Raw genomic sequence first — 18,078 nt, forward strand, 5'->3', positions numbered from 1 at the left:
AAAAATGAACTATTGGGATTTCATCAAGATAAAAAGCTTTTGCACAGCAAAAGAAACAGTCCACAAAACCAAAAGACAACTGACAGAATGGGAGAAAATATTTGCTAATGACATATCAGATAAAGGGCTAGTATCCAAAATCTATAAAAGAATTTATCAAACTCAAAACCCAAAGAACAAATAATCCAATCAAGAAATGGGCAGAAGACATGAACAGACATTTTTCCAAAGAAGATATCCAAATGGCCAACAGGCACATGAAAAGGTGCTCAACATCGCTTGGCATCAGGGAAATCCAAATCAAAACCTCAATGAGATACCACCTCACACCAGTCAGAATAGCTAAAATTAACAAGTTAGGAAACGACAGATGGTGGCGGGGATGTGGAGAAAGGGGAACCCTCCTCCACTGTTGGTGGGAATGCGAGCCGGTGCAACCCCTCTGGAAAACAGTGTGGGGGGTTCCTCAAACAGTTGAAAATAGAGCTACCCTACAATCCAGCAATAGCACTACTGGGTATTCACCCCAAAGATACAAATGTAGGGATCCGAAGGGGTACGTGTACCCCAATGTTTATAGCAGCAATGTCCACAACAGCCAAACTGTGGAAAGAGCTAAGATGTCCATCGACACATGAATGGATAAAGGAGATGTGGTATATATACACAATGGAATATCATGCAGTCATCAAAAGGAATGAGATATTGCCATTTGCAACGATGTGGATGGAACTGGAGGGTGTTATGCTGAGCAAAATAAGTCCATCAGAGAAAGACATGTATCACATGACCTCACTGATATGAGGAATTCTTAATCTCAGGAAACAAACTGAGGGTTGCTGGAGTGGTGGGGGGTGGGAGGGATGGGGTGGCTGGGTGATAGACATTGGGGAGGGTATGTGCTATGGTGAGCGCTGTGAATTGTGCAAGACTGTTGAATCACAGATCTGTACTTCTGAAACAAATAATGCAATATATGTTAAAAAAAAAAAGAAGAAGAAGATAGCAGGAGGGGAAGAATGAAGGGGAGTAAGTCGGAGGGGGAGACGAACCATGAGAGATGATGGACTCTGAAAAACAAACTGAGGGTTCTGGAGGGAAGGAGGGTGGGGGGATGGGTTAGCCTGGTGATGGGTCTTAAAGAGGGCACATTCTGCGCGGAGCACTGGGTGTTATGCACAAACAATGTATCATGGAACACTACATCAAAAACTAACGATGTAATGTATGGTGATTAACATAATAATAAAAAAGAAAAAAAATTAACAAAAAAACAAAGGGGTATCAACCAGTTATAAAGTAAGATCTGTTGTATCCCAATCGGAAAAAAAAACTATTAAGGAAGGGTGAGAATAGGAGAAATTATTAAGAAATTACTTTTGGAGCTCCACTTCTGCATTTCCGTTTAGGATGTGGATATCAATAAGAGAATGTCACTCCTGCCCCACTAATAAGAAAAGGCCAGGAACCTACAAAATCAGAACTTTTCTTGAACTCATTAGAAATATGAGGTCATAAGGCAATAAAGTAAGCGACTCCCAAAAGGTGACAAGCCCCTTCAAGAAGAAACAGGACACAAAACCATCTCTCCTTTGGCAGATCACAGAAAAAAGAGAATGCTTCTATAAAAGTGAAAAATAAGAAGTCACTTAAGAGTTTCAAAAATGCTTAAAGGCCAAGAAGAGCCTATCATGTTGGTTTAAAATTGCTAGGAGTCCCAGATACAAGGGACACATTTCCAAGTCATTTCCCACAAACCTTCACTGGGTGCTCACAAAAAAGACGGGAGACAGAGAAGCAGACCTAATAATGTTGGCATGCGGCTGAGACATAAGCATGAAGCCCTTCCAGGTCTCCAAACCTTTTTTTAATAGGAAACAAAAGGCTTAAACTTTTGGATATATGAGTTGCAAACTTTCTCATCCCAAGAACCCATGCAAAAATCCACTGTTACTGGAATAGGGATTGAACTGAAAACCCTCTGCCCTTGGGAGGAAGGGTAGGGAAACTTTTTGGACCCAGCATCTTACTCCAATACTAAGCAGAGATCTGCTGCCACTAGAGAAGGGTCAAGCACCTGACAACAGAGGTCTATCTTGTATCACAGACATGCGGGCACTGTTGAAAGCTGCAAATGAAACAGAAACACTGAAAAATGTCCTCCAGCACCCCATCTTTCCTTTTGGCACACAGTAAAAATATCCCACTTCTGGAAGAATTTAAACCCTATGCAACACTAAAAATTAAAATAGAAACAATAAAATCCAAACCCAGCTCAACTCCTGATTAGATTAATTTAACCTTGCATAGTAATGGCCTGAAAAAAGAAGAGGTATGCCCATTTCTGTGTATAAATATTTTTTACTTGAAAAAAAATAAAAAACAAATATTGTTTACCTGAGTCTCTATTGTTCTTATATACATTCTGTCCAGTATTCAGTGATAAATTATGAGATACAGAAAAAGCAAGAAAGACTAAACCATTGCTTTATTTCTCGATAAAGAGACACCGGGTTCAGAGAGAAATCAGATATTAGAAATAACAAACAGGGAGTTTGGAATAACTATGTTTGATATGTAAAATGATCTAATGGAAAAGGTAAGCAACATATTAAACAGATGGGGAATTTTCTCACCAAGATGAAAATTATAGAGTCAGAGAGAAATGCTGAAAATAAAAAACAATATCAGGGATGAAGAATTCCTTCACTAGGCTCATCAGAAGACTGGACACAGCTAAGGAAAGAATCAATGACTAAAAGATAATGACAATAGAAACTACCTAAACTGAAACACAAAAGAAAAAAAAAAAAAGCAAAACCAAACAGTATGTGTAAAGAGCTCTGAGACAACATATGGTCACAAATCATCTAACACATGTGTAATCAGAATCTCAGAAGAAGAGAGAAAGAATTGGGAAGGAGAAATATTTAAAAAGATAATGACGGAGAATTTTTTTTTAAAGATTTTATTTATTTATTTGAGAGAGAGAGAGAATGAGAGATAGAGAGCACGAGAGGGAAGAGGGTCAGAGGGAGAAGCAGACTCCCCGCCGAGCGGGGAGCCCGATGCGGGACTCGATCCCGGGACTCCAGGATCATGACCTGAGCCGAAGGCAGTCGCTTAACCAACTGAGCCACCCAGGTGCCCCATGACGGAGAATTTTCTAAAATTAATGAAAGACAATAAGCAATAGATCCAAGAATCCCTCAAACCCCAAGCAAGGTTAAAAAAAATACCTAGATATATTATAGTTAAACTATTGAAAACAAAACATAAAAAGAAAATATTGAGGGCAGCCAGAGGTAGGGGTTGGGAAGAGTTTAAACATAGAGCAACAGAGACAAAAACTGAAGCACCCTTCTTGGAAAGTATGCAAGCCAGAAGACAATGAAGTAACATCTTCAAAATACTGAAAAAAAAGAAATGAATTTTTAACATCTTAGATGTGATAGTAGTACTGTGGTATTACATATTTTTTCTCAACAGCCTTTATACTTAAAGATTCACACTAGGGATTGTTTCACACTAACCGGAGAGGAGAGCTCACCTCGTAGATGAAGGTAGAGATAAAGCAAGATTGACCATGAGTTGACGATGATTGAAACTAGGCGATAAGCAGGTGGGAATTCAATGATATTCTCTCTACTCTCATACAATTTTTTGAATTGCCATAATAGAAAATTTTGTAAAGAAATGGAAATTTTAAAATATTTTTTATTTGAGTACAGTTGACACACAATGCTACATTAGTTTCAGGTATACACATAGTGATTCAACTTCTCTATACGTTATGCTATGCTCACCACAAGGGTAGACAGAATCTATCACCATACAACACCATCACAATACTACTGACTATATTTCCTATGCTGTGCCTTTCATTTCCATGACTTATTCATTCTATAACTGGAAGCCTGAATCCTCCACTCCCCTTCACTTACTTTGCCCATCCCTCTACATCCCCTTCCCCTCTGGCAACCACCAGTTTTTTCTTTGTATTTAAGAGTCTAGTTTTTTTGTCTCTTTTTTTCTTTATTCATTTGTTTTGATTCTTAAATTCCACATATGAGTGAAATTATACAGTACTCTGGGTCCATCCATGTTGCAAGATGGCAAGATCTCATTCTTTTTATGGCTTAGTAATATTCCACTGTGTGTGTATATATATATATATATATTCCACATTTTCTTTACCCATTCATCTATGGATAGACACTTGGTGATTTTGCTTTTTGTTTTTTTATTCATTTGTTTTGTTTTTTAGATTCTACACTTGATCTTAGCCAAAAGGCCAAGAAACGATTGTGTTTTACATTCCACATATGAATGAAATCATATAGTATTTATGTTTCTCAGACTGACATTTCACTTGGCATAATGCTCTCTCAGTCTATCCATGCTGTTGCAAATGGAACAATCTCATCCTTTTTATGGCTAATATTCCATCACACACACACACACACACACACACACACACACACACACACACACACACACATCTTCCTTATCCATTCATCTGTCAATGGACACTTAGGTTGCTTCCATATCATGGCTATTGTAAATAATGCTGCAATGAACATAGAGGTGCACATATCTTTTCAAATTAGTGTTTTCATCTTCTTAGGGTAAATACCCACCATATACAAAAGTAAACTCCAAATGGGTTAAAGACCTAAGTGTGAGACCTGAAACCATAAAAATCCTAGAAGAGAAAACAGGCAGTAATTTCTCTGACACCGGTCACAGCAACATTTTTCTAGATATGTCTCCTAATGCAAGGGAAACAAAAGCAAAAATAAGCTATTGAGACTACATCAAAATAAAAAGCTTTTGCACAGGAAAGGCAACCATCAACAAAATGAGAAAGGCAGCCTACTGAATGGGAGAAGATATTTGCAAATAATATATCTGATAAGGGGTTAATATCCAAAATATATAAAGAACTTAGGCAACTCAAGACCAAAAAACCCTAAACAATCTGATTTAAAAATGGGCAGAGGACCTGAATAGACATTTTCCCAAAGAAGACATACAGATGGCCAACAGACACATGAAAGGATACTCACATCACTATCATCAGGGAAAGGCAAATTAAAACCACAATGAGATGTCACCTTACACCTGTCAGAATGGCTAAAATCAAGAACACAAGAAACAACAGGTGTTGGCGAGGATGTGGAGAAAGGGGAACCCTCAACGCACTGCTACTGGGAATGCAAACTGGTGCAGCCACTTTGGACAACAGTGTGGAGGTTCATCGGAAAATTAAAAATAGAATTACCATATGATCCCAAAATTGATTTAAAAAAGAGAGAGAGAAACATGGCCAGAAGATATGAGTGTATCATTGCACATATCCCATCAGGTTTCTCTGATTTTTTTTCCTCTAATTATCTCTCCCCATACATAGCCTTTGGTTCACAGTGGGGTCACAGGTCTCCAAACTGGGGTCACACAGGGCTGCAGCCACAGCCGCCCTCTCCAGTGATGTCACCCCAGCAAAACCTACCAGTGCCAAAGCTCTCTTCTCCACACAGAGAGCACCGTCCCGAGTCCATCAGATTGGAGAAGAATCTCCATCCCGCTGGGGTCTCATATACAGGGACCTTCATTGATTTGGCCACTCTGAAAAATGAAATTCAAGGCAACAGTCAATTCATATATCTCTTCTCCTTTCTTTTCTCAGCACAGAAGTAAGTCTTTAGAATTTATTAATTCTATAACTAGATTTCAGAACATTCTGGACAGTGTTGACATTTTTCAGGATGTTAAAAGCCATAAGGTAGAAAATGATAAATAATCTATTCCAGTGGTTCTCAGTTTTGCTTTCCCCATAATATAGAAAATATTGAATTAATGTAGAGGATATTCTCACATTTATGTTTCCCTTCTATAAATGTTCCTTTATCTTCACGGTAAGATCCCACTTGGGGATCTCAGAATCTAAATTAAGAGGGAGTTTGGGTCTAAGCACATTGGAATATTGTTTGACAATATCTACTAAAGATGAATATACACATATCCTATGACCCAGCAATTCAACTCCCAGAAATTACTAATGACATGTAGTGGACACTGTGGTGTACAGCTCTGCTTCACTGCCCCCCCCACCCCCACACAAGGACTTTTAGGATTGGAAAACTCATTCTACCAGCTCCTAGAAATGTTGATGGCTAACAGCTCACAGACATGGCCTCCACTCTCTGCCAAAGAGAGATGTCACTCTCAAAATCATGCTTCCTTTCCTGGGTCAATCCACATCCAATGGCTGGTAAATGGGGATGTATAAAGGTCTAGCCTCCTTGCACCTGTTTGGCACAACTCTGTGGGACCATTTCAGCTCTAGAGCTCCCCATAAGTTGACTGAGGCCTTTGCCAAGACTGCACTGCAGTCCAGTTTCTCTCTTGGGGTCCTAGTCCCCTTCCGCGCTCCCCCATAGGTACTGATCTTAAAGACAACTTTGGTCTTGACGGCAGAAAGGAATAAACTTCTTGCAAGCAAATCTCTCTCAGGGCTACTACCTGGGGAACCCAGTGTGTGACATTACTCAACAGAATATATACACAAGATTTTACAAAAATGATCACAGAATCACAGTTCGTAAGAACCGAACAAACCAAATGTCCATTGAGTAGGATGGACAGATGATTTGTGATATATAATGCACTACCATAAATTTCATGGAACAAACTTGCTACATGCAACAACTTGGATGAATCTCACAAACATTATGTTAAGTAAAAGAAACTGGGAACAAGAAAATATACACTGTATTGTTCCACATAGATAAACTTCAAGAACAGCTAAAACTAATTGGTGCTGTCACAATTCAGGCTCAGGGGATCAGAGAGGTCAAGTGTTTTGTTTAAGGTTTCACAGAGGTAAGAGGCAAAGCTAGAATTTGGACCCAAGTCTGCTTAATTTCTGCTCATGTTCCATTCCACCATATTATGTTGTCTTCCCACATGTTCTAAGAGATATGTAGAACTCAGATTATGTTGGGGAATGATCTGCTACTGTACCATTGACCTAAAGAGTTTCAGCTTTCCCACATGCAAGCAACCAAAAAGCAAAAACATCAAATGTCTGCCACCAGCAAGATTTAGTTTTTCAAAGGCTGTAAGTGCAGAGAAAGGAACCAGTGAGGGTATCTTGGTGAAGAAGAGGAAGAAAGGTGCACAGAGGACAAAAGACACAATGTAATAATGATTTCTTTAGGTTTGTTTTGTGGCCAGCTAAAGAAAAAAAATATCTAGAAACTCTTGCTACAGGAAAGTGAACACCTTCCCTTCCATAATATCTAAATATAACTGGATGTGTTCAGGATCTTGAAAAATTGTGTGCTAAATCTCTTTCGAGTTTGCTTTGAAACGAAGCACTTTTTAGATGTTCGGGTATTACATCAAAGGTTCTGTTGTTGTTGTTGTTTTAATGGGCTAAGAAAGATATACAATCATACTTCTAGCCTGGTAGGAACAATGAAGTAAATCCTCCCCGAATTGTAGATCAAAGGTAAATTTTCATAGCCATTAATGTCATAGTCAGAAGCTGAAGGAAGGGGGAATAATTCACACAAAAGCTTCCCAGAGTCAGCACATAGAAAGCCTAGGTCAAAATTAATGTAGCAAATATGAAAGCATATGATTACCAAATAGAATGTGCAACATGGAGTAGATGTAAGGGTGAGAAAAAGGGTAGAAAGTCTGGGGACATATATTTTCTAGCTAAAGCGTTCTTGTAGGTTCAAAGCCAAGTTGGCAGATCTGAAGGGAGGAGAAAGGATTTCCCTTGCTCCCACCCTTCCCAATTAATCACTGTCAGGAGGTCACCAGGCTGAGGGCTGAGGCTGGATTTTAAAGGACCGGATACTTCTATAACTAAGCCACGGTTGTAGCTACACAAGCTAGGATAACAATGTGGGTAATTAAATTCTGGGATCCTGAGCATGAGATGATTGTGCCCTAGAGTCAGAAAGGAATTCCCCTCCCGCCCTCCCTCTACTGAACCTGGGATCCATCCCCAACACTGCATTCAGCAGATATGCTCTAGGCTGGTTTTTGGCAGGAGACCCCTGGAGATTTTCTGAAAACTTAAAATGAAGCTGCTCCTAGTATCCAAAATCTATAAAGAACTTATCAAACTCAACACTCAAAGAACAAATAATCCAATCAAGAAATGGGCAGAAGACATGAACAGACATTTCTCCAAAGAAGACATCCAAATGGCCAACAGGCACATGAAAAAGTGCTCAACATCGCTTGGCATCAGGGAAATCCAAATCAAAACCTCAATGAGATACCACCTCACACCCGTCAGAATGGCTAAAATTAACAAGTCAGGGAACGACAGATGTTGGCGGGGATGTGGAGAAAGGGGAACCCTCCTACACTGTTGGTGGGAATGCAAGCTGGTGCAACCCCTCTGGAAAACAGTATGGAGGTTCCTCAAACAGTTGAAATTAGAGCTACCGTTCGATCCAGCAATTGCACTACTGGGTATTTACCACAAAGATACAAATGTAGGGACCCGAAGGGGTACATGTACCCCAATGTTTATAGCAGCAATGTCCACCATAGCCAAACTGTGGAAAGAGCCAAGATGCCCATCGACAGATGAATGGATAAAGAAGATGTGGTATATATACACAATGGAATATTATGCAGCCATCAAAAGGAATGAGATCTTGCCATTTGCAACGACGTGGATGGAACTGGAGGGTGTTATGCTGAGTGAAATAAGTCAATCAGAGAAAGACATGTATCACATGACCTCACTGATATGAGGAATTCTTAATCTCAGGAAAGAAACTGAGTGTTACTGGAGTGGTTGGGGGTGGGAGGGATGGGGTGCCTGGGTGATAGACATTGGGGAGGGTATGTGCTACGGTGAGCGCTGTGAATTGTGCAAGACTGTTGAATCACAGATCTGTACTTCTGAAACAAATAATGCAACATATTTTAAGAAAAAAGAAAAAGAAGAAGATAACAGGAGAGGAAGAAAAGGGGAGTATGTCAGAGGGGGAGACGAACCATGAGAGATGATGGACTCTGAAAAACAAACTGAGGGTTCTAGAGGGGAGGGGGGTAGGGGGATGGGTTAGCCTGGTGATGGGTATTGAGGAGGGCACGTTCTGCATGGAGCACTGGGTGTTATGAACAAACAACGAATCATGGAACACTGCACCAAAAACTAATGATGTAATATATGGTGATTAACATAACAATAAAAAATTAAAAAAAAAAAAAATGAAGCTGCTCATGCTGAGGGTCATCACCCTTCTTGACTGCTGCCACCATGTGTTGGAGACAAACATAAGAACTCACTTCCTAGGAAAGACCAGAGTATGAAGAAAAAGAAAGAAAATCAGTCTCGACCACAATTTTCCTGCAAGCGGGAGTTGAGTTCTGGTAATTAAAAAAAATAAAAACAGGGGCACCTCGGTGGTGCAGTCAGTTAAGTCTTTGACTCTTGGTTCCAGCTCAGGTCGTGATCTCAGGGTCCTGAGATTGAGCCCTGTGTAGGGCTCCACACTCAGCATGGAGTCTGCTTAAGATTCTCTCTCCCTTTCTCTCTGCCCCCTCCCTCCTCGTGCTCTCTCTCTGTCTCAAATAAGTAAACCTTTAAACAAACAAACAAACAAAAAGAACCATGGTGGATGCAAACTGCTCAGTGTGATTTTTAAACTTCTAAAAATGTGGCTCTGGGTTGGAAACAGCCTCAACTTATCTTTCCAACAGTTTCTCTCATGAAAGTCACTACAAACTCCTAATAACTGGACAATCTCTTATTTTTAAAATTTGCTCTTTCATTTTTGCTATTGTTGGCTACTCCTTAGTCCTTCTTCATGCTTTCCATTTTACCTGGATTAATCCTTTCCAATCTCTGTCAAAATCCTTCATGTTGCTTCAAGACCTATCTTAAATGCCCTGCCACTGTGAAGACTGTGGCAAAGGCTGCTAGGTGACCAACAAACCCATCTCTTCTCCTGGACACACAGCTGGACTATACTTCCCAACCTCCCTCCCAGTTAGCTGTGGCCACAGGGTGGAGTTCCAGCCAATGGAACTTGAGTGGAAATGACATACACCCTTTGCAGATCTGGCTATTAAACTTTCCCATCCTCCATATTCTTTCTCCTTCTGCCAGCTTACAGTGGACAAGCCGAGCAAACCCAGGAGCTATACATTGAAGATGGCAGACCCACAGTATGGAAGGATCCACGTCTCTAAATTACCATTTGGAGCAGAATCAACCACCAATCAGAAACACCTGTTTTTAACTTTTGATGACTGAGAATATTGTCTTATAGAAGCAGCTCCATTATCTTAGTCAATATAACCCTTCCTTATCATTACAATCAATCCAAAGTAAGCCTTCCTGCTACATTTCCTCTCACTTGGTATAGGTCTTTATGTTTACGTTGTCATTGCTGATGTTGTCACATCCTTAACACTTTTCTTCTACACACAGATACACACTACTGTCACCACCAGCATTAGAAATTCTTTGAGGCAGGAACTACATCTTATATACATTTATAGCTCTTCAATGTTTAGGATAATATAGCATGTTGTCAGATTTGCCCTTAATAAATTCTGTATCATTTCAGTTGACTAATATCTATTATTTAAGGGGTGTTATTGGATAGCAGGGGGCAAAGTATCTCTAATTTTGTGGTCTTTTTTTCTTGTAGTTTCCTAAAAATATAACTAAGTCATCTCTGCATGTTTTATTTACTTATTGACTTTAAAAGATTATTTATTCACTTATTTGAGAGAGTGTGAACGGGGAGAGGGACAGGGAGAGAGGGAGAGAGAGAATCCCAAGCAGACTCTGTGCTAAGCGTTGAGCTCCACACGAGGCTCAGTCTCACAACCCTAAGATCATGACCTGAGCCAAAATCAAGAGTCAGACGCTTACCAACTGAGCCACCCAGGCGCCCCACCATGTGTTTTATTCAAATTCGTCATTTTGAGAAAGAGAATTTCACAAGATGTTGATTAGTGGGATTATCAGGATGAGACAAAGGCATTTCTTGGAAATAGAGATCGCACAGATTTAGGGCAATGACTAACTGAAAATCAAAGGTGTGAAGAGCAAGAGAATACATTTTTCTGTTTTACCAGTCTGGCCATCACCCTACCCTCATGTGATCAAACAAGATAACAGATACAAAAGCATCCTAACCATACCCTAAAAGCTCACCAAATTAAGGGGGTCTGACATATCCATCTTTGTGCTTCCAGCACAATGCACGGTCACAGTCGCTATTCAAATATCTATTAACCTAATTATAAAGTACTACATCATTATGTGTGATATACTCTACTGGAATATCAATGATTAATGACTCTCTTTTAGCATGTGAGCCAAATAAAAAATGATTGGTTATATCAAGCACATGAAGCATACCCAGCTGCTCTTGGAATCCTACTTCAACAAAGCTGCAGTAGACTTAAAGAGAACAAGATCCAGGTTCCTCTTCTTTTGATTTATCTTCAAACGTCCACTTTCTTGAAAGCCAAGCAGGGCTCATGACTCTGTTTTCTACACACCGAACTCTTAGCCCCATTTTTAAACGCCCCCAATAGCATAGAGTAAATATTTGCATCACATATATCCAACAAAAGACTTACATGCAGTTTATATTTTAAAACTCTTATATAGGGCACCTGGGTGGCTCAGTTGGTTAAGTGTCTGCCTTCGGCTCAGGTCATGATCCCAGCATGGGGCTCCCTGCTCGGTGGGAAGCCTGCTTCTCCCTCTCCCTCTGCCTGCCATTCCCCCTGCTTGTGCTCTCTCTCTCTCTCTCTGTCAAATAAATAAATGAAATCTTAAAAAAAACAAAAAACCTCATACACATCAGTAAAAAAGGCAGATAAGGCAGATAACCTTTTTAAAAAGTCTTGGGCAAAAGTCTTAAACAGGCACTTTATAAAAGAGGATATTCAATTGACTAATTAGCATATGAAAAGATGCTCAATATCAGTAAAGATTATGTTACTGCAAATTAAAACCACAATGAGATAAGACTACACACCCACAAGACTAGCTGAAAAGAGTGGTATTGACAAGTGCTGGTGAAAATAGGGAATTCATGTATTGCTAAAGGAATGCAAATCAGTGCTGACTATGCATATTTATTTACGTGACATATTTACATAAAGGAGTAGCATAGAAGAGAAAAAATGAACAAGCTACCACTACACAGAAAGACATGAATGCATCACATAAGTATAACATTGAGTTAAAGAAGTCAGCACAGAGGAATATAAACTGTATGATTCAATTTACACATAATTCAAAGTAGAAAACTAATCACTGACATTGGTCTAGGCAATTATTTTTTGGGTAGGATGCTAAAAGCACAGGCAACAAAAGCAAAAATAAACAAGTGGGACAACATAAACCAAAAAGTTACTACATAGCAAAGAAAACTACCAACAAAATGAAAAGACAACCCACGAAATAGGAGAAAATATTTGCAAACCTTATATCCAGTAAGGGGTTAATATCCAAAATATGTAAGGAACTCTTACAACTCCATAACAAGAAAACAAACAATCCAATAAAAAAAAAAATGGGTGAAGGATCTGAAGAGACATTTTTCTGAAGAACGCATACAAATGGCCAACAGATATATGAAAAGATGCTCAATATTACTAATCATCAGGGAAATGCAAATGAAAGCCACAATGAGATATCACCTCACACCTGTTAGAATGGCTATTATTAAAAAGACAATAGATAAGAGCTGGCAAGGATGTGGACAGAAGTGAACCCTTGTGGGGCGCCTGGGTGGCTCAGTTGGTTAAGCGACTGCCTTCGGCTCGGGTCATGATCCTGGAGTCCCGGGATCGAGTCCCACATCCGGCTTCCTGCTCAGCAGGGAGTCTGCTTCTCCCTTTGACCCTCTTCCCTCTCGTGCTTTCTATCTCTCATTCTCTCTCTCTCTCAAATAAATAAATAAAATCTTTAAAAAAAAAAAAAAGAAGGGAACTCTTGTGCACTATTGATGGGAATATAAATTGGCACAGCCACTATTGAAAATAGGATGGAAGTTGCTCAAAAAAATTAAAAAATAGCTACCATATGATCCAGCAATCTGACTTCTGGGTGTATATACCCAAAGGAAATGAAAACAGGATCTCAAAAAGATATGTCCATGTCCATGTTCATTACATAATTATTTACAGTAGTCAAGATATGGAAACAGCCTAGATGTCCGTCAACAGATGAATGGATAAAGAAGATGTGGTATATATATACAATGAATATTATTCAGTCATAAAAAAGAAGGAAATCCTGCCGTTTGTGACAACATGGGTGAACCTGGAGGGCATCTGCTAAGTGAAATAAGCCAGGCAGAGAACAAAAAATACTCTACGGTATCCCTTCTACACAGAGTCCAAAAAAAGTCAAACTCATAGAAACAGAGAATAGATGGGTGGTTGTCAGAGCCTAGGGGGTTGGGGGAAATGGGACATTGGTCAAAGGGCACAAACTTCTAGTCAAGATGAGTAAATTCTGAGGATCTAATGTACAGCACAGTGACTGTAGTTAGTAATACATAATGTATACTTGAAATTTGCCAAGAGTAGCATTCTCATAAAAAAATAAGTAACTATGTGCTGTGATGAATGTGTTAATTAACTTGACTGTGGTAACATTTGTGATAATCATTGGTGACAGAAGTCAGGGCAGCGGTTGCCTCTGGGGAGGGAGGGAAGGAAGAAGTAGTAATTGGAATGGAGAACAAGGGAGCTTCTGGAGTGCTGTTTTGTTACTTGATCTAGATGTTAGTTACACAGCAATGTGCCTTTGTGAAAAGTCCTTGAGCGACTTAAGAGTTGTCCTTTTCTTTATATACCTTATACTTCAACAAACATTTATTTAAAAAAAAAAACGGGAGTATTTATGACTAAGTACACATTTGAATTGGCTATGTTTACATAATCCCAAGAAATAAACTACTGAAGATGGAGTTTAATAGCATTCTGGATATGCTGGTTAATGTCTAGCAAACATTTCACAAACCTGCCCTCGAATTAGCCCTTCAGTATTTTTGCATCGATGAGTTCACTCCCAGACCCCTTCTTTGATGTCTGGCACTGCTGGCTGGAGCTGCTCTCAGGTAAAAGGCTTGTGTGAGTTTGCACTTTAAAAGCATTTCTAAGGCAGCCTACTCAACTCACAAATATGAATTAGGCAGAATTCAGCTAGGCCTTGTTTTCTAATAGCCATCTTAAAGTCGACTTTTTTTTTTTCATTTAGTAAACCTTTAATGATTGTTCTTGAGCTATGATGCCAAGCATTGGGGATACAATGGTAAGTCAAACACACGTGGCCCCTGCCATATGTGGCTAATGGTCCAAGACTAACCAACACATATAAAATTGTTATTGGAACGTTCTGGGAAGGAAAGACTCTCAGCAGTTGGAGTGCGAGGAGAACTTCAGATAGTTAGGAATTCCTAAGAAGTGACATTTGACCTGAGATCTAGGGAATGAGTACTAGTCTTCGATGGGGTTCCCTAGAGGCAGGCCCTGAGACAAAGATTCCTCTACTAGAGATTTATCAAGGAGAGATGGGTAAGGGTTGGGGAAGCAGGACAGAGAAGGGGAGGAAGCCAAGCAATAGTGTGATCTCAGGCACAACTGTGCAGAGAATAGCTTCAGCCAGACCCTTTCTTGGGACCCTAGATGGTAAGCCTTGCCTTAGAGTTGTCCTGATCTGTGACAAGCTTGCTGGTCTTTCAAACTCTCACTTAGAGCTATTGGTTAAAGGCCCCTGTGGAAGGAGGGCTTAAAGGCACAGGCATTCAAGTCTACTTTTAAACTCATCTTTTGGATGGAGCAACTCACACTTTCAAGTAAAATAAATATAAAATGGGAGGCTGTCATAATAAGATGATCACAAAAGTTTTTCATCCATATATGTAAACTTGAGCAAAGAGCTGCTTTTCCTGATCCCTGTAATACCTCAGCTTGGTCTAGACCCCAAAACTTACATATTAAATAATACCTTCTTTGCCTGTCCTATCAGGGAGGTTGTAAAGATCAAATAAGATAGTATATAACAAAAAGAAAGGGCTCTAACAACTCTAAAATGCCCTACAGAGTTACCACTTGACCACCGTCCTTTGTATTGGATTTTTCACTTAATTCAAAGGGAAATGGACATTTCATTTAAAGAATATTTACAGGAAAAAACAAAAGATAACTGCATGTCTCACGTTCCCCTCAAACTTCTAGATTTTGGCCAACTGTAGAACAAATAAAGGTTGGGTCTTTGCTGCTTTATCTAGAAGCTTCTGCACTTTCATTTTAGGTAAGTGTTATGGCAGAAAAATAGGATCCTTTTTTATTAGATTTTAAATTTTGTTAGGAAACATAAGGCAGGCATATTTCTGAGGATCTTGACATCATTTAAAAGAAAAACATTTTGGCTTTGGGAAATTGACCAAAGATCTAAGAGAAAAATATGTAAAACTGAAACAATCACAGGTTTACTCTCTTAAGCTAGGAAATTATCTGGAACCCTATGTCTGGGAATTAACAAGTGTCTGTTTACAATCTTGATGCTTAAGCACTTTGATGTAAACTCTTTCTGGTTCTAATTATTTTCAAAGAAGAAAAATTGTTGAAAGGCTAGGGCTGGTGAATTTTAAGCCCCAAGAGTTCCAGCTAAGCTGAGGGATAAAGAGACAATTGTCAGCGGTCCTTCAGATTCCCATAAGATCGCTCCCCCAACAGCAAAAAGTGAATGGTCTTCTTGTCTTTTTGTTTTCCTTTCAATTTTTGGTTATGTAGACACCTTACTGAAGCCTTTTAAAAAATGCCTATATAATACACTTGGAAGACTGAGAATCAACTCACTCCGGTAGACAAACAGTAATAAGAAATGATATGACAGTTCAAGGCCAGGAGATAATGTATCTCAGCAAACAAAACTTCTTCTCTTTCTTAAAACCTTTTCTTTCTTTTCTCTTCTGGATTCAATTAACATCTTTTCCTGGAGGGTATTATACAAATCTTACTGATCCTATGTCGTAAAATAGGAGAGAAGGGACATTTGGGCTTTGGACATGAAATAAATACACACTGACTGTAAATGGGTACTCATTCCAAAGGGAGAACAAAGCCCAGGGTAAACTAGTATCTGTATAATGCTGCATCGCCATTCTGTGGATAATGCCATGAGCAGAGATAAACATTGAAATAGGAAGGCATTAGCAGTTTTCCCAAAGCATACATCTATTCCTTGCTCTGGTGTTTTACGCTGGATTCAGTTTCAGCGTGCCACAGGGACCTCGGTGTTTGTCCTCAGTGTTCTATGAGCCTAAGTTTGACCCTAAAATGATTAATTTATATCTTTTCAGCCTAAATTTGGCAGAAGAGTTTTGGCAATCTATACCCACAGGTAATATGAGAAGGGGAAGGAAAAGAAGAATGAGCAGAATATTCCACACGTTGGGTCTAAATATAAGGAAAAGATTGATAAATTTAATTGCATTAAAATTTGTAAAAATTTCTATTAGTCAAAAACACCAAAAAAAGGAGATACGCCATAGACTGTGACAAGATATTTGCAAGACATAAAACTGAAGGATTAGGGGCGCCTGGGTGGCTCAGTCGTTAAGCGTCTGCCTTCGGCTCAGGTCATGATCCCAGGGTCCTGGGATCGAGCCCCACATCGGGCTCCCTGCTCCGCGGGAAGCCTGCTTCTCCCTCTCCCGCTCCCCCTGCTTGTGTTCCCTCTCTCGCTGTGTCTCTCTCTGTCAAATAAATAAATAAAATCTTAAAAAAAAAAAAAAAAAACTGAAGGATTAGTAGCCAACCTAAATAAAGAAGCCCTGTAAACCAATAGGAAAAACTCAACTGACCTAAGCAATTCACAAGAAAGGAAGATTAATTGGCCAACATGAAAATACAAAGTAAAGGAGGGAAATTAAAATTTAAACACATAGTCATACTCATCGTGTAAAAAAAGAAAAAAGAAAAAATCTAATAATACCAAGTGTTGGTGGGAATGTCATAGGAAAATGGAAACCCAAACACTGGTGGCAAAATTGTAAATTAGTACACTCACTTTACAAGGTAACTTGAGAAATCTTAGTGGAATTAATCATACTCTATGACCCAGCAAGCCCACCTCTTGGTATCTATTTTAGAGAAACTGGTATAAGTGTGCACAAGGAGACATGGTCCAAGGATGTCTATTACAGCACTGTTGATGAGAGAGAGAAAGAGCTAAGCCAGAAGCAACTTAATGGTCCATCAGTAGGGGACGTGACAAACTGTGGTTTGTTTATACACTGGCAAATAAACGGCTGTGATTCAAGGGCCTCAATGCATAGATTGTAAAAACAAACAAACAACAACAAAAACCACACACAAGGAAGAAATTAAGTGTGTATTTCTGTCTTGGAATACTATCTTAGATCCCTAGTATTCCAATTACTATTTCTCCCTCACTAGTTCAAATTGAAAACCTAGTGGGATATCATTCCTACTTCTAATAATAGGTTTCAGACATTTGCAACTCTGAAGAATTAATGGGAATAAATAACTAAGTGAAGAGCCCCTATACCATCGGGTTCAGAGAACCATCCAGAACCTGCCAGTGCAACCAGAGCACAGAGGAACTAGGAAGATCTTCCTTGTCCCATAGCTATGCCTCTGAAGGCAGAGAGCAAGTCCATGTACACTAGCTGTAGCCTGCCATAATTAATTGGCCTGGGCATTTCCCAAGATTCTCAGCCAGGGCTTTCCACTTGCATGGATAGAACTCAAAGTCAGCTGACCTTCTCTCCTTCCCCCCTCCCTTCTTTCCTCCCTTCCTCCCTCCCTCCCTCCCTCCCTTCCTTCCTTTCTTCCTTTTTAATTAAGAGATGGTGCTTATACTCAGTGTAGTATAAGCATTTCCCCCCTCCCTTTCCTCTTGCTAACCCATCCATCAACATTACAGAGAATTCCAGTTCTGCATATGGTTCTTAAGAGAGACTGTCATTTTTAGCTTACTTTAGGGAGTTAATTCTTGGTTCTTTGACAGAAGGAAAAGAACCTTCTAGA

General features: G+C 39.5%; 1 protein-coding gene across 2 annotated transcripts in view; it reads right to left on the reverse strand.

The window, feature by feature from the left end:
• The window catches only part of PGM5 (phosphoglucomutase 5), a 209,583-nt gene that overhangs the window by 77,933 nt on the left and 113,572 nt on the right, over positions 1-18,078 (reverse strand). For both annotated transcript variants that reach the window (XM_027616806.2, XM_027616805.2), the window contains exon 7: positions 5,513-5,628. In XM_027616806.2, coding sequence (XP_027472607.1) covers positions 5,513-5,628 — 116 coding nt within the window. The remainder of the gene's footprint in view (positions 1-5,512; positions 5,629-18,078) is intronic.

Source organism: Zalophus californianus, chromosome 13, assembly GCF_009762305.2.
Source record: "Zalophus californianus isolate mZalCal1 chromosome 13, mZalCal1.pri.v2, whole genome shotgun sequence".
NCBI lineage: Eukaryota > Metazoa > Chordata > Mammalia > Carnivora > Otariidae > Zalophus > Zalophus californianus.